At 56.0% G+C, this 15897-nt stretch overlaps 1 protein-coding gene across 3 annotated transcripts in view; it reads left to right on the top strand.

Annotated features, from left to right (window-relative positions):
* The window catches only part of FLT4 (fms related tyrosine kinase 4), a 41796-nt gene extending 28150 nt beyond the window's left edge, over positions 1–13646 (top strand). For 2 of the 3 annotated variants that reach the window (XM_029941952.1, XM_029941950.1), the window contains exons 23-30: positions 596–718; positions 1832–1943; positions 3687–3786; positions 4099–4204; positions 4709–4854; positions 6071–6191; positions 7285–7346; positions 11730–13646. In XM_029941952.1, the coding sequence (XP_029797812.1) occupies positions 596–718; positions 1832–1943; positions 3687–3786; positions 4099–4204; positions 4709–4854; positions 6071–6191; positions 7285–7346; positions 11730–11931 (972 nt within the window). In that variant the 3' untranslated portion in view covers positions 11932–13646. The remainder of the gene's footprint in view (positions 1–595; positions 719–1831; positions 1944–3686; positions 3787–4098; positions 4205–4708; positions 4855–6070; positions 6192–7284; positions 7347–11729) is intronic. The other variant, XM_029941951.1, reaches the window with a different exon arrangement.
* Positions 13647–15897: the final 2251 nt, after the last annotated feature.

Genomic DNA, 15897 nt, shown 5'->3' with positions numbered 1-15897 from the left:
GACTGCCCAGCAGGCCCCTCAGAAGGGAGAGGGGTGCAGACCTGCCAGCATGCCAAGACATGCACTGTCCTAGTTCATCCCATAGTGATGCTGTGGTCAGGGGATGTTTCTCCCACTTTGCAGAGGAGGAAACTGAGACCAGAGTGTGGAAATGATTTCCCAAGACCTCTAGCTAGTCAGTAGCAGAATCGGATGTGGATGGAATCTGTCCCACTCCGCAGCCTCTTCTGCTGCCCTGGGTTCTACGAGCCCTTCCTGGAGTTCCGGGGGAACATAGAAATGCTTCCCCAAAGGGTATCTGAGTGGCTCAGTCAGTTAAGCATCTGACTTCGGCTCAGGTCTTGAGTTCACAGTTCGTGGGTTGGAGCCCCGCATCCGGCTCTGTGTTGGCACGGAGCCTTCTTGGGATTCTCGCTCTATCCTCTCTCTCTGCCCTGCCCTTGCTCACGCTTTCGCTTTCTCTCAAGGTAAATAAATAAAATTTTAAAAGACTAAAAAAAAGAAGAAATCTATTCCCAAAAGAGCAGGTCTCAGGCATGGGTGGGCCCCAGGGACCTGTGCCAACCACCCCTCTGGCACCTCCTCGTGCCCCTAGTGCATCCACAGAGACCTGGCTGCTCGGAACATCTTGCTGTCGGAAAGCGACGTGGTGAAGATCTGCGACTTTGGCCTGGCCCGCGACATCTACAAAGACCCTGACTACGTGCGCAAGGGCAGCGTGAGTGCCGGCCACGGAGGGAGGGCAGGGGCTGAGGGCATGGATCTCTCCCACCGGGAGCCAGGAGGGGGACTCACTGCCATCTACATGGAAGGTCTGAGAGCCTACAGGGACCTCAGAGGCCCCACCAGGGCACTTGGAGCAGGAGAGTAGCGACAGGAGCTGAAGAGCAGGGACTGCAGTGTTCCACCTGGAGCCGGTGTTTGGCCCCATTCCCTTGTCCAATTGGGGGACACTGATGGACTCCACATGCCTGCCCTGCAGATGTGGACCCTGAGTGGTGCAGGGTGGTCACAGAAAAGTATGTGGGTGCTGGCTGCAGTGTGTGTCTGATTGGTTGGGCTCGGAGGCAGCCAGACAGACACTAATTTGGGGGTTTGTCCCCCGGAGGAGAAAGGAAGAGGCTTGGAGAGGGAGCAATGGGCGAGATGGGTCTAGGCTGTGATGGGCCACCCTGACAGCATAGCCACCATGCGGAAGGCTTTTGCCCTTCATGCTCACTCATGGGTAAGTGGAGGTGGCTGGAGGGAAGAGGAGTCCAGTGTGCCTTCCAGAAGCCCCCTCTACAGGCCATGAGGAAAGGGGAGCAGAGGTGCTGAGATGGAGGCAGAGCCCAGCCAGAAGGGGCCGTGGCCCTCAGGGCTCCCAGGTAGAGGCCACAAGAGGTAGACAGATGATGGGGAAGGCACATCAGGAGCCACAGGAGGAGTGGTCAGGAGTGATGCCCGTCATCCAGTGAGGGTACCAAGTGAGCAGATGAGGGGATGGTGAGGGGGTACAGGCTCCCTGTTCCTCCAGAGGCTGGGTCTGGGGTCTGGAAGAGGAGAGATTCCAAGTGCCACCCCAAGAGCACACAGGGGCAGAAAGGGGCCCAGACAAACCCAGGAGAACAGCCGCAAACAGAAGCCTTCAAGGAAGATGTCAGACACCTACAGGGTGGGGGCCAACTGTGAGAGTCTTCTGAACACAGAAGGGGTGGGAAGGACCAAAGGCCTTTCTTGGGATGTGGCTCCAGAGTTCTGGGGAGACTGGGGGTGAGAGAGGGGCTGCCCAAGTGTTCTGCCTTCTCCTCTTCCCTCCGTCCATGGGGACAAGCTTCCTCCCCTCCCCCAGGCCCGGCTGCCCCTGAAGTGGATGGCCCCGGAGAGCATCTTTGACAAAGTGTACACCACGCAGAGTGACGTGTGGTCCTTTGGGGTGCTGCTCTGGGAGATCTTCTCCCTGGGTAAGTGCACAGCAGGGTGGGGGGGAGGGGAGAGGCAGTATCCTAGGCTCCAGGTCCCACCACGGAGCCCTTGTGAAGCAGGGGTCCTGGAGGACCGGAGGAGTGCACATGCGGTGGCTTAAGAGCCTTCCGCCTCTGCCCTCTGCCTCCGACGGTGGGCCACCCTGCCTCCAGCTCCAGAGGGTGGAGGGTGCTGCGGTCTCTGGGCGCACAGAGCCTGTGTTTACTAGGCAGTCCCCAGGGTCACCGCAGGTCCCAGAGGAGAGGCCTCACGGGTCCCCCAGATCGGCACCTCCCTGGATGAGCCCCTTCCTCACTTGTCACTAGGGATGCCACTCCTGCCTTCAAGGGCTGGGGGGCGTCCTGGAGGAGAATGGATGCTCACTCAAGGATTGTACCTACTTAAGAGACTTCCTTGTGGGACAGAGATGAAGCCCCCACACCAGGGCGGAGCTGGTCAGTGAACGAATAAATGGAGAAGGAAAAGAACTAAAGAGCAACCACCCTGGATGCTATTACTAAAAATCCAAGGTCCTGGGAGCACAGGGGCTGTGTGTGAGCTGGAGGGCAGGGCCCGGCTGATGAAGGGGCTGGGGAAGGGCAGGCGGGGCCTGGGAAGACAGCAGGGCAGGGCTAGGGGGCAGCCAGGTGGGCAGGCATGAAGAAGGGGCATCAGGAGATGCAGCAGGGGGTAGGAGAGGTGTTCTGTGCCCCGCGAGCTGGCCCGGGTGAGGACCTGGAATCTAAGTCTCATGGAAGCCATTCAGAGCTTTGAGCAAGAGACAGCAGTCTGGCTCTTGTCTTAAAAGAATCACCCCTGGGGCACCTGCATGGCTCAGTCAGTAAGCATCTGACTTTGGCTCAGATCATGATCTCACGATTCCTGAGTCCGAACCTTGCATCAGACTCTCGAATCCGGCTCTCTGTTATCAGTTCAGAGCCCACTTCAGATCCTCTGTCGTCCTCTCTCTCTGCCCGTTCCCCGCTCACATGCAGGCACACATGCGCTCTTTCTTTCTCTCTCTCTCTCAAAAATAAATTTTAAAAAAATTTTAAAAGATTGTCCTACTGGTGCACCTGGGTGGCTTGGTCTGCTGAGTGTCCGACTTTGGCTCAGGTCATGATCTCACAGTTCATAGGTTTGAGCCCCTTGTCAGGCTCTATGCTGACAGCTCAGAGCCTGGAACCTGCCTTGGATTCCGTTTCTCCCTCTCCTCTGTCCCTCCCCCACTTGCACTTGGTCTCTCTCAAAAATAAATATTTAAAAATTTAAAACAAAAATCGCCCCGGTGCTGTATGGCCTGCCCCCAGGGGCAGAGGGAGACTAAGAGGCTCTTTGGGGCCACTTTCCCTGTGGGCAGGAGAGGCAAGGTGCTGCGGGCAAGGACAGGTCAGGTCCTGGGTATGTTTGCAGACAAAGCCACAGGATTTAGGATCGGGTTGGATCGGGTGGCAGGGGAGGGTGTCTCAGAAGAGGGGTCCTTGGGACAGACCTGGCTTAATTGGCTCAATGTGGCTCCCTGACCCTGGGGATCCTGGGAACCATGTTTTCATCCATCAGTCTTTTTTAAACCTAGTGAAGAACTATAATAGGAGGTCAGGAGCACCTTGGCCAGCACCCCCCTACCCCAGGCCTGGGAGCAGCAGGACGAGCCCCTGCCATAAAGGGCCAGGACAGAGCCAATCTGGGGGGGGGGTGCCTGCTCCCCACCCGCCCCTGCCTCACCCTGTTCCTGCCATCAGGGGCCTCCCCCTACCCTGGGGTGCAGATCAACGAGGAGTTCTGTCAGCGGCTGAAAGAGGGCACGCGGATGAGAGCCCCGGAGCTGGCCACTCCGGCCATGTGAGTTTCCCTACTGGCCTTGCAGGTGTTGGGGGCATCGGAGGGGTGGGAGGTGTTGTATGCAAGCCAGGGGCAGAACTGGGGAGGTGGTGCAGGCCTGAAGCTGGGGTGGAGGCCTGCAGAAAGAGTCCCTTGCTCCGCCCCTGACCCACCCACTGGCGGTGGACAGCTCTCCCCCCACCCTGCCCCAGGCGGAAGACACAGGATGGGCAGGGGTGGTGTGAGCGAGGTTAGACAGGGGAGCTGGGCATTCTGCTGGGGCATGGTGCGGGTGCGCTCAGACCACAGGCCAGCAGCCAGCTTCACCCACAGACGTGGCATCATGCTGAGCTGCTGGTCAGGAGACCCCAAGGAGAGGCCTGCGTTCTCAGAGCTGGTGGAGATCCTCGGGGACCTGCTCCAGGGCGGGGGCCAACAAGTAAGTCCTCTCTGTCCGTCCTCTCCTGCTGCAGCAATCTCTGACCCCCAACGCCAGGGCCATCAGGCAGATGGTCAGAGCCCGTCTTGGGCCATGAGGAGCCCCAGGCTGGTCTTCAGGGGGTCTGCGAGCCTTGTTCCCTGCACGCACTCTTGACTCTTTCTCCCTCCCACAATGCACCTCGGGGTGCAGAGAGCAAAGCCAGCTCAAGCCCACCCTGGTGCTCTGGGGTCTAGAGGAGTGAGCAGGGGCTGTGCCCACAGCACCAACTGTGCCCCAAAGGAGGAGACCTGGGTTGGGATTGCCCTGCTGTGCCTTCCCTTTATAAGTGGGGAACCTGGGAGGGCTGTTGGGAGAATTTGCCAGGCAGGCTCACTTAATCCTCAGAGCACCTTGTAGCACAGAACTTCACCAGTCAGGAGCCCCAGCACCCCTGGACATGGGGGTGGGGGTTGAGGAGACGTGGCAGTGTCTGACCCTGGTGGGCTCTGCCATTCGCACCAGGAGGAAGAGGACTGCATGGCCCCCTGCGGCTCTCAGAGCTTGGATGAGGGCAGCTTCTTGCAGACATCCACCACGGCCCTGCACGTTGCTGAGGCCGAAACCGAGGACAGCCCGCCGAGCCTGCACCGGCACAGCCTGGCCGCCAGGTCAGCCACCCTGCCCCAGGGCCAGGAATCTCCCAGGCAGGGAGAAAGCAGTTCCAACGCGGTATATTTTATTCTTGTTAGTCATCAAGAAAAAGCAGAGTACAAGGAGTTGAGAGACCAACTCAAAGAACACAGTGATTTTATTCAAAAAATTTTTTGTTTACTTATTTACTTTGAGAGAGAAAGAGACTGAGCAGAGGAGGGGCAGAGAGAGGGAGACAGAATCCCAAGCAGGCTCTGCACCATCAGCCTGGAAGCTGACGTGGGTCTCTATCCCACGACCTGTGAGATCATGACTTGAGCCAAAATGAAGAGCCTGATGCTTAACCGACTGAGCCACCCAGGCTCCCCAGGAGCACGGTGATTTTAAAAGACAGTCCTGAGGACAGTGGCTCCCTGGAGGGCCTGGTTAGCCTTGGGGCCCCTCCAAGGCCATATAGACTTTGACTTTGATTTCTCTGCACCCCCACAGTCCTCTCTACTCTCCAGCCTTGTCTGCTTCTGGCACTCATAGCCCCTTTAGGCACCTCCTCTTAGTTTGAAACTTGGGATCCTGGAAGCAGGAATCCTATCACTGACCCGTATTGGGCATTCAGATGGTAGTCTAAGTTCCCAGAGTTCCGGATCAGAGGTCTCTTGCCGATGGCTGTTTTCACTCCAGGAAGGCTGTTTATGTTTCTCTGAGACCCGCCACCCCCTGTGCCCCAGCATAGGGCAGGGTCAGGCCTGGGGACAGGAACAGCCAGCTGGTGTGCATCAGGCCCCTTCCACCAGGCACCCCCATGCGTGCACGAACATGCACACATGCACACACACACCCACACACACAGGCCAGGTGGCAGCCTGCCTCACCCTACTGCCTGCCTTGCACAGGGAGGCCCGTTCTGGGGTGGAGGTCTCCCTACATCTCTCACCAGCTCCATGCCACCCCCTGCCCCCTGGGCTGGCTGCTCTGCACTCACATCCCATGCCCTTCCCAGCAGAGGCCTCAGGAGGGTTTCTCTCTTGCACACACAGGAGAGGAGACACAGCTCAGCATTGGGGGGTGGGCATGGTGGATGGCTGCAGGGGTGCCTGAAGGGGGCCCAGCCCAGCACTCCACCCAGGCCCCATACTCTCATCCCAGGCCTGGGGTCTCTTAGAAAGAGATGGGGCCGACAGGTGGAGAGAGCTGTCTGAGACATGTTTCTTCAGCACTCCCCGTTTCTCCCCACAGATACTACAATTGTGTGTCCTTTCCCGGATGCCTGGCCAGAGGGGCTCAGACCCAGGATTCCTCCAGGATGAAAACGTTTGAAGAATTTCCCATGACCCCGATGACCTACAAGGCCTCCGTGGTAAGTGGGGCCGGTGGACCCGGGCATCCCAGATCAGGGTGGCTGGGCTCGGTCTGCTGGGAGGAGGTGTCAGGAACTCCCGAGTCCAGCAGTGAAAGTTGCTCAGGAAAGGGCACTGACTGTCCCTTGAAATGTCAAGTCCTCTATTGCACCCCGGGCATGTTGGGGTCTGTATACCCCTGAGATGCCACCATCTCTCAGCATTGTCGCCCTGTGTCCTCCTCACTCACACAGGGTCTCCGCTCTCACAGCATACAAACCCAGTGGAAAGACAGCTTCTCATCTCAGATGGTTATTGTTGGATTAGCCTGAGTTGGGGCTTCCCTTGGATGGCCCCCAAGCCATGTGGCCAGAGGGAAGGGGATGGTGTCCCCAGAGGAGGAGGTCGGGGGATGGGGCACAAGACATAGCTGTGTCCTCAGATTCAGTCGAGCAGAGTGGACCCGTCATGCCACTGAGGCTGGAGCCCACGTGTCCACTTTGTAAAAGCACAGACTCACCCACTTAGCCTATTTCCAAGACACACAGCCAAGAACCATTCCATCCAGCTTCGCTCTGGATGGGCCTGGTCAGTGAGTGCTCACGTTGCCAGGAGCCAGATGAAGATGTGGGGGCCCCCAGCTCTGACAAGAGTGCTGTTCCCCTCCACGCAATTCAAAACGAAAGTCACGCACGATGTAAGGGTGCCGAGCCCTGCTAATTCTGGAATGTGTCTCATGAGGACCATTTTTATACACTATGAGCTACCAAATTCTTTCAGTGTTCTCCCCACTTTTCCTTGTGTTCCTGCTCTCCCTGCACCCTGAGCGCTTGCGCGGCCCAGCGTGGGGTATCCCAGCTTTGCTGACTCTGGGGTGCTGGCTAAGCACAGCGCCCCTGGCCCAGGCCTCAGTTTCTCCCTCCATGGCAGGGGCGCACTGTCCCCCGCATGCTCCAGTGAGGAAAGGACACCTGTTTTCTGCTCACTTTTCACAGCACAGGTGTTAGGTCTGCAGCAGTGCAGGTCTGTGCCATGCTGTCCTGACTTGGGGGGCGGCCGCCTGCAGACGGGCTGCAAGGGGGCCTCCAGCCTTCGCTTGTTCTCTGCACACAGGACAACCAGACGGATAGCGGGATGGTGCTGGCCTCTGAGGAGTTCGAGCAGCTGGAGAGCAGGTACAGACAAGAAAGGGGGCTTAGGTAGGGCTTCCAGAGCCTCTTTCCCTGAAAGGGGCCAGGAAGGGGAAGCTGGGCCTGTGTGTGTCCTTCACTGTCTTACCTGAAACCTTTCAGGGCTCCCTATTGCCTTTTTGTGTGTTCAAAGCAAACTGCTCTGGAACTTTGACCACCAGATGTCCCAAAGAAGTCCCCTCCCCCGCCCCCCCTCCCACCCCACTATCCTGGCCCAGCACACCTTCCTTCCACATGACAGATGCTCTTTGTGAACCGAGTAGGAGCTGCATGCCCACTGTTCATACGCACCTGCCGCCAGGGGGCGCCCCCACCATCCCCAGACCCCAGCATCTAGGCTCAGTGGCAGCAGGAGACAGACAGATCATGTGACCTGGAGCTGGCCGGTGTCCTATTTTGATAAGAATATGGTTACAGAGAAATCCTTGTATGCCTGCACAGAAGGTGACCTAGATAGATGACCTCCCTTTGTCTAAGATGATAGCGCCCCACCCCCTAAAATAACCTGAATGTTTAATCTTTTAAGAGTATAGATGAAATACTTAAATGTCTACCTATTCACTCTACTAGTTGACTTGAACATTGCTGGGGTTAAGTTCGTTTATTTATTTTGAGAGACGCAGTATGACTAGGGAAGGGGCAGGGCGGTGTGGTGGGGGGGAGAGAGAATCCCGAGCAGGCTCCACTATGCCAGCCCAGAGCTTGATGCAGGTTCTAATTTATGAAACTTATGATCTGAGCCAAAACCAAGAGTCAGATGCTTAACCAACTGAGCCACCCAGCACCCTGCACAGAGCTGTTTAAACGACAGGAGTTAGGGGGTGCCTAGCTGGCTCAGTCGGTGGAGCGTGTGACTCTTGATCTTGGGGTCATGAGTTCAAGCCCCATGTTGAAATGAACGAATGAATGAATGAATAAATGAATGAATGAATGAACAGATGACAGAAACGACAATACTGTAAAACATTGCTTTTTTCCACTTTCTTCACACCATTCACTTCTACCTTTGACATCAGTGTCTGTCTCAGGAGTCCCCTCCTGGGTCATCTGACCCAGTTTTCCAGAACAAACCTTGGCTTCTGCCTCTGCTGTTTCTTAATCACGAGATGAGGTTGTCGCTGTATTTATTTTTATCACGTTAGAATAGTTGATGCTATTGTTCACCTTTCTGGTAGCTGTGTTTATGATGTCTGCAACCTAACCAGCTGTTGGATATTTTCCCAGCAGCCTGCAAAGGGTGTGTTTGCAGGGCTGTGGGCACTGGTGGTTGTGGGACCCCGTACCCAGCCATGAGTACTGCATCAATACCATGCCTCTTCTTTTGTTTTTCTTGATTCCATCAGGTGATCTCTATTAGTAACCTCGTTTCAGAAAATTAATGCTAATTGCATTGTTGGAAATAGCTTTTGACTAATGTTTCTCTACCAAACAGTCTTTTCTTTTTTTATTAATAGTTTATTACCAAGTTGGTTTCCATATAATACCCAATGCTCTTCCCCACAAGCGTCCCTCTCCATGACCATCACCCCCTTCTCCTTCCCCCTCCCTCCTCAGCCCTGTTTGTGCTCAGCATTCAAAAGTCTCTCATGATTTGCCTCACTCCCTCTCCCCAACTCTTTTCCCCCCCTTTCCCCTTCCCATGGTCCCCTGTTAGGTTTCTCCTGTTAGACCTATGAGTGAGAACATATGATATCTTCTATCAAAAAAAAAGATAATTCGGTAAGAGGGTGAGCCAGAGGGTGATTGCTCCTTAAATTCTAATCTCCACATATCTCCATAAAAACAACACACGGAATAAGGCCACTCAGAGCCCATTCCTGTGACGTAACCAAAAGAGAAAGACTCCAGTTTATTTGCTAGTAGGGAACTCAGCACTACGGCCAGCAGAGCCATACCTGAGTCCTGGCGGAAGGAGAGTGAGATAGGGACTGTCCCATGATAAGGTCCTTGGGACAAACAAACTGGGGAGATAACAGGGGAGGCAGAGGTCTAGTGGAGGAGGGCCAGGCCCCAGGGCAAGTCTGAGGCACCAGGAGCAGCCATTTTGGGGAAGAACTGCTTCTGAAAGGGAGTGCTCCGTGGTGAAGGAGGAAGAAAGTTGCAGAAGATGAGTCCTCCAGAAGCAAGAATCCAGAAGACAGAAACACACCCAAGGAAACCATTTATTACAGAAGCCACACCTCACAATAGCAGCAACAGAAAGCACTATTCTTTGCACGGGCTCCCTAGGAAGCATGGCGTGACCTGCCACCAAGAGGTTCAGCCGGTCACCTGGTGGGTGCATTCACTTGGCACGTGGAACATTCTCCAAAACTACTGCAAGGATAGAATGGACCTTGAAGGGCTCTGTGCGGGGAGAAGAAGGAGCAAGCTTATCTGCCCAGTCCTTTCTTGTCTCCTGGGAACCCCCATGGGGTCCTCGCCTCCAGGTCACTCACCCGGCCCTTGGAGGGGCAGCTCAGGCTGCCGGATCCACCCCCTGCAGTGTGGCATTTCATCCAATGTGTAGGCAAGAGGAAGATGTGGAAGCACTGGGCTTGTGGTAGGTCGACATGGCTGTGTGGCAGCAGCCACAAAGGGGCCACGGGTGGCAATACAATACGCGACATGAATGGAGCCTTTATAGAGGATGCACTTGAAGGAATTCAAAGTGACACCACAGACACGGGTCTAGTGCAACACTCCTAAATGAAGAAACCTCAGAAGCCACCCATGTCCCAAGCCCCTTCCATAGATACCTCTAGTCCAGGAAACCCCAGCGTGAACAATCATGAACAGAAAAAAAATAAGCACTATCCGTACAGAGTTATTATAAGAATAAAGCAATTAGAATGTAGATATAAATACTCAAAAAAAAAGAAGCAGGGAAAAGCTGACACACACTCCAGTGTATTAAATACTAATTAAACAAAGGATCCACACCAGGAACCAGAAACTCAAACACTCAGTTGGAAATGGGCAGTGTGAAGGTATTAAATGGTGGTTGACTACGTTCAGGAAAGAAATTGAAATAACAGAGAAATCGCCTCAAAAATGAAGACTGGAGAGGGAGTGTCCAAGGATCAGTAGATATGATCACTTTCTCCTTGCAGAGAAAGACAACGAAGATGGGTAGGAAAAGACAAAAGAAAATAAAACCAAAATAAAGAAGTAAAAAGGATAAGAAAATCGGTAAGCATGGTAGTTGAGTAGAAAAGATCCAACGTAGGTGAGACTGGAATCTCCGAGGAAGCCTATCCCGATAGTAAAACAGACCTAGCGTTTTAAACTTGGAATTTAAGATAAACCTCTTAGATAAAAGAAGAACCGAATCTACGTATCAGGAGAGGGCCTGGGAAAACTGCCACAGAAGACTAGGCTTGGACGCATCGTTCAGTTGAACTGTTAGACTTTCAAGGTAAACATTCTGGAAATTCAGGCAAAAAGACACAGTCATTTATTTTTTTTAAATATTTATTTATTTTTGGGAGAATGCAAGTGAGGAGGGGCAGGGAGAGGAGGACAGAGGATCTAAAGTGGGCTCTGTGCTGACAGCAGCGAGCTCAATGTGGGGCTCAGACTCACGAACCTTGAAATCATGACCTGAGCTGAAGTCGGCCACTCAACTGATCAAGCCACCCAGGTGCCCCAGGCTGAGTCATTCATGAAGGAAAGAAAAAGTCAGGCTGGCATCAGGCTTAGCACCACACAAAGCAAACTTAAAACCAGAAACGATGAAGCCACGTTTTTCAAAACTCTTGAAGAAAGTGAGAGCTAAGTTGGGAGCATCATCAGGCCGTCAGAGAGGAGGCAGGAGTCAGGGCTGGCACACTCACGGAGAGGAGCTTGGCATTCATCCTGAGAGTGACAAAAAGCCATTGGAGGGTCTGTCGGGAGAAGGACAGTCTCCGGCTGAAAGGATCTTTGAAGAGGGGGCCCTAGGGAGGCGGGATTGGGAGAGGAGAGATGTGCCAGGTTAGTGCAGAGCATCTGAGGTGACCGCTGGCTCTGGAGCCGGGCAGAGCATGCCAAGAGGGGCATGGACGCATCTGCAGTTACAACACACAGGGCGTCTGGGTGGATTGGATGGGAGGTGTTCAGGAAAGGGTGTTGCCCGGGGGCCAGCATCGGTGCGTTCACAGAGATGGGCGGGTCTGGGAGAGAACCGGGTCTCGGGGCGTGGCATGGGCGTTCCCTGTCACCCCATGCCCAGGCTTGGCACAGAGAAAGCTCCAGCGTTCGCCATCACTCACATCAGCGTGCTTTGCTGTGTGCTCTGGGCTCGCTTGATGTTCCGGTTGTGTCTTTGGTGATTCCAACCAGACCCCCTACCAGGGTCCTGTCCTTCTTGTCCTCTTGTCTTACTGATGGTCACCCTCCCTGTCTCAGCAGCTGTAAAGGACCAGGCCAGAACGTGGATGTGACCAGGGCGCACCCTAACACCCAAGGGCGGCGGCGGCAGCTGGACCACGGGGCGCGGGGAGGCCAGGTGTTCTACAACAGCGAGTATGGGGAGCTGGTGGGGCCACACGACGAGGGGGACTGCCCGCCGTCTGCCTGTGCACCCTTCTTTGCAGACAACTGTTACTGAGGGCAGCCCCCAGGCGAAGCCCCCGAGGCCCTGGGCTCTGACCGTTGGCGCAGGGTGGAGGGGCATGCCTGGCTGGCGAGCAGAGGGTTGGAGGCCCAGGCTGGGAACTCCCCTCCTCCAGCTTGGGCCAGGAGGTGTTTCTTCCTCCCTAGTTAGGAAGAACAAAACTCAGGCTCCAGGGCTCCCCAGACTCCAACACCACGCCTGCCCCAGGCTACCCTTCGGATCCTCCAGGGCCTTCTTCCCTTCAGACTCAGAATCCATGTAGCCCAACATCCACAGGGCCAGCCCTGATTGCCCTCGCCCACCATGCTGGGTGGTGGCATGGTTCCCAATTTCTGACGAGGACTCTGTGGGTCTGAGGGTCACAGGAACGGAGGTGGAGCCAGACTTGCTCTGTGGGCTCCCAGGTCCGGCCCCACGGGCCCCTGCACCTAGTCCCGTGAGAATGGCTTTCTTGCCTCTCCAAGGCTGAATGAAGAGAGGGCTCTGTACTTCCATCTCCAGCAACAAATGAGGAATCGGGGGGTGGGGTGTCCTCTCCTGAGCTGGCCAAACAGCTCGCCCTCCCAGAGGCAGGGGCCTCTGCAGCACCAAGTGTCACAGTCACAGGGCACCTTCCCCTGGGTGTTGAGAACTACCCTGCAGATTGTTTTTTGTTAGAACTTCAAAGACTATTTGTGCTGCTGTGAAGAATTTACTTCACAAATCTTTAGTCTGAGGGGAGCCCAGGGAAGGTCTTTCTGAATCCAGACGACGCTCACCTCTGACCCCCAGTCAGGTGCCAACATAGCACAGGCCGTCGTGGCCACCTTTTGCTGGAGGAGGGTCCCAGCCCCACCTGCCTGGCCCAAATTGGAAGAACCAGGTGACAGCCGGAGCTGTCCATCGTGAGAAGTGCCCAGTTCTTCCCTCTGGGTCCTCCAGCTGCCCCCCAAGGCGCTTTGCAAGCTGTGAACGGCCTTATGAGAAGCAAACATTGTGGGACCCACCAAGGAAGGTTTTTGGTGGTGGCCTAGAGGACCCACCAGCATTGCGCTGTGCAGGGAGGCTGTCAGCAGACCTTCCTGTGGCCCTGGGGGGACCTTGTATTCTTCCCCTGGTCTGTGCCCAATGTTGGTGCCCCGGCAGGTCAAGCCTCAGCTCTCACAGAGGAGTGGCTGGGAACCCCTGGAGGCTGGAGCTGTTCTGCCCGGGCCACCCCCCATTCCAGCACCCACTGCCCATCACCCCTACCTCCGGCAGGAGAGAGACCCTTCTCCAATCAGCACCATGGAGATTGACAACCCACCCCGCCCCACCCCACCAGTCGCTTGCAGGACAGGCGGCCAAGCAGTGAGCTGAACACCTCCCCCACTGCCCATTGTGTATTGTCCCTTTAAAATATGTCGAATGCACATGTGACTGTAATCCTTGCTGTCCCCAACAGCCCTCCTCCTATGCTGTCACTTGACTGGGAGATGTAAGTCCCAGGTTTACCTGGTGGAAGTCCAGAGAAGCAAGGCTCATGACGCAGGTGCAGGGGCAGCCCCCCCAGGTCCCTCCCTACGTGCATACCACCTGATTATGTCACCTCTCCTCCTGTCACATAACTGTACACTCAAAACTGGGAAGACAACCTACCATGCCCTTGTAGACCGTGTGTCCTGAAAAGATCTAAAATATTTAACAAAATATAATAATAAATTTGATGCCAGTCTTTGAGTTACAATGAATGGGTTCTCAGCTAAGTCCCAGCTGTCTATGAAGATGTGACTCCAGCCTTCTTCCCATGGGATTGTCAGCCCCATGAGGTTGCTGGACAAGCCACGCAAAGGAACAGGCACCAGAGACGTCAGGGCCCCTGTCCCCTCCCTGGCCAGCTGTGCAGTTCCCAAAAGCCACCAGAAGGGGGCGCTTGGGAACCACGAGGAGGCCTGGCTGCTCTCCCCAAGCCTATAAACACATTCTAAGGTCTGCTTTATGAGCAAAGTGACACAGCTCTGTCACCGCTTACTAGAGCCAAATGCTACCTCAGGCTGACCCAGGCTGCCACAAGTCCCCTAGTCTCACTGGGCCTCGCAGGTGCCTTCGACCACCCCCATCACCCACAGGGGGGCAGGCCCAGAGGGTGCAGTGCACATTCAGGTCACCTCACTGGTGTAAGTGTGTATCTGGATGCCAAGATCAGGGAGGTCTGAGCTGGGACTTCAGCTTCAGTCACCCCCAGAGAGATGTGCTCCAGCCAGGCAGGTGTGGCAGGGCCCTCCACGGCCTGCCATGTTTGTGTGATTTCCTTTCCCAGGTGAGCGGCTGGCATAGAGGTAGCTGTGGATTGAGGCAGGACCCTGGCCATATGGATGTGGCCCGGCAGCAGCCTCAGGGGTTAGGGAGGGAGAGCCAGCAAGGACCCCTAGTCCTGGTTTGGAGCTGGGGACAGGTATGTGGGGGACAGGCAGGGGACACCTCATCCAGGGGAGCAGATAGGAAGGAGGCCAGCAGAGCCGTGGCCATACTGTGGGCAGGCCCTATGCCTGCTCCTTTCTGGCCTCTCCCACGCTGTGGAGACTCTGGTTGCCTCCTCCCCTCTTTGGGCCATGATGTCCCAGAACCTCAAGTAGGTGGCTGACATTCTCTGGGCTACGTTTCTTCTGACTCATGAGTGTGACACCATCCACGCCCTCGCCCCATACCGTTCCATTCAGGGAGCCTCCACCCGCTGCCCCTACGGCGGATGCTTCCCTGATTGCTAAGGCCCCATGCTGGCCTGGGGTTAAAACAGGAAAACGGGGCCTGGGTATCCAGGGCATGGCTCCACCACAACTGTTGCGGTCGGCACAGGTTCTCAGAGCAGCAGGTCCTGGGGAACCTCACGGGGCTGGGGACTGCAGGCCCGGGGAGGACAGCTACCTAGAAACTGAATTTCAGTCTTTGCTTCAGCCATGCAGGCCCGCTTCTCCGTCACTTTGGCTCATGCCTCAGGCCCACACAGCAAAAACCCTGTGGCCCGCTGCTGAACCTGCCCCGCTCCCTGCAGCAGGGCTCTGCGGGGAGGAGGCCCGCTCAGGGAAGAGGCAGAAGGAAGTACTCGAACAAGCCAGATCAATATTGACCCAAGAGAAGGCCCCAGGAGGCAGGAACACTGCCTGGAGCCGCAGGGCCCCAGATGACCAAGCTGTGAGGAAGAGGAAGCGGCCCGAGGTGGTATGACGGCAGAGATTCGTGGTATGACCCCTGGGCAGGATCGCTCCCCACGGGTGAGGCCAGCAGCCCTCCTGCTCTGGCCTTGCCCCCGGCCTGCCCCTGGTCAAGCCGTTCCGAGGCCCCACTGGGATGACCACCTCTCAGCCCCCTCAGAGCCCTGGCCATGTCTGCCTGTCCTCATGGTGACGACTCAGGACAGGAGAGTGGGGGATCATCTGTCGTCTGGTGTGGTGGTCCCAGCCCGGGAGGACCTCCCTGCGAGGAGACAGGGTGGCCATGCCCTGGGGTGGGGGTGGGGTCTCTGAGACGTGGCTGCAGCACAGGGGTCCTGGGATCCAGGAACCTGTCTGGAACCCACCCGTTCTTCTGTGGAAGAGGAGCTCATGAGGAATAAGGAAGGATACGGAGGGCACTGTTTCCAGGCTTGCGTGTGCACAGTCCACGGAGGTGGTTCAGGCCTGAGCAGCCTCACAGTCCCACCCGAAGCCCAAACCGTCACACTGTGCTCAGCTGGCCTCGGCAGCCCCCAAATGTGAGTGGCCCACAAGGGACCACACTGCAGTGAGTTATCAGAGAGAAAGCAAAAGGTGGGCATGGAGACCTGGTGAGCTCCCGTAATGCATGGTAACCCAGGCTGCGGGGCTCCAGCCGTCACAGGTGTAGGGGCAGGGCTGGGCTCCCCTGCCCAGAGTGGCCACCCTCTAAGTGGTGGACTTGGTGTCATGATCCACTCCAAGTTGCTTCATTTACTTAACCAGCCTATCAGGCAGGGGTCAGAAACCT

Source organism: Suricata suricatta, chromosome 6 (assembly GCF_006229205.1).
Source record: "Suricata suricatta isolate VVHF042 chromosome 6, meerkat_22Aug2017_6uvM2_HiC, whole genome shotgun sequence".
In the NCBI taxonomy this organism is placed as follows: Eukaryota; Metazoa; Chordata; class Mammalia; order Carnivora; family Herpestidae; genus Suricata; species Suricata suricatta.
Note: the sequence above shows the minus strand (reverse complement) of the source record. Positions and strands in the feature narration are given on the sequence as shown.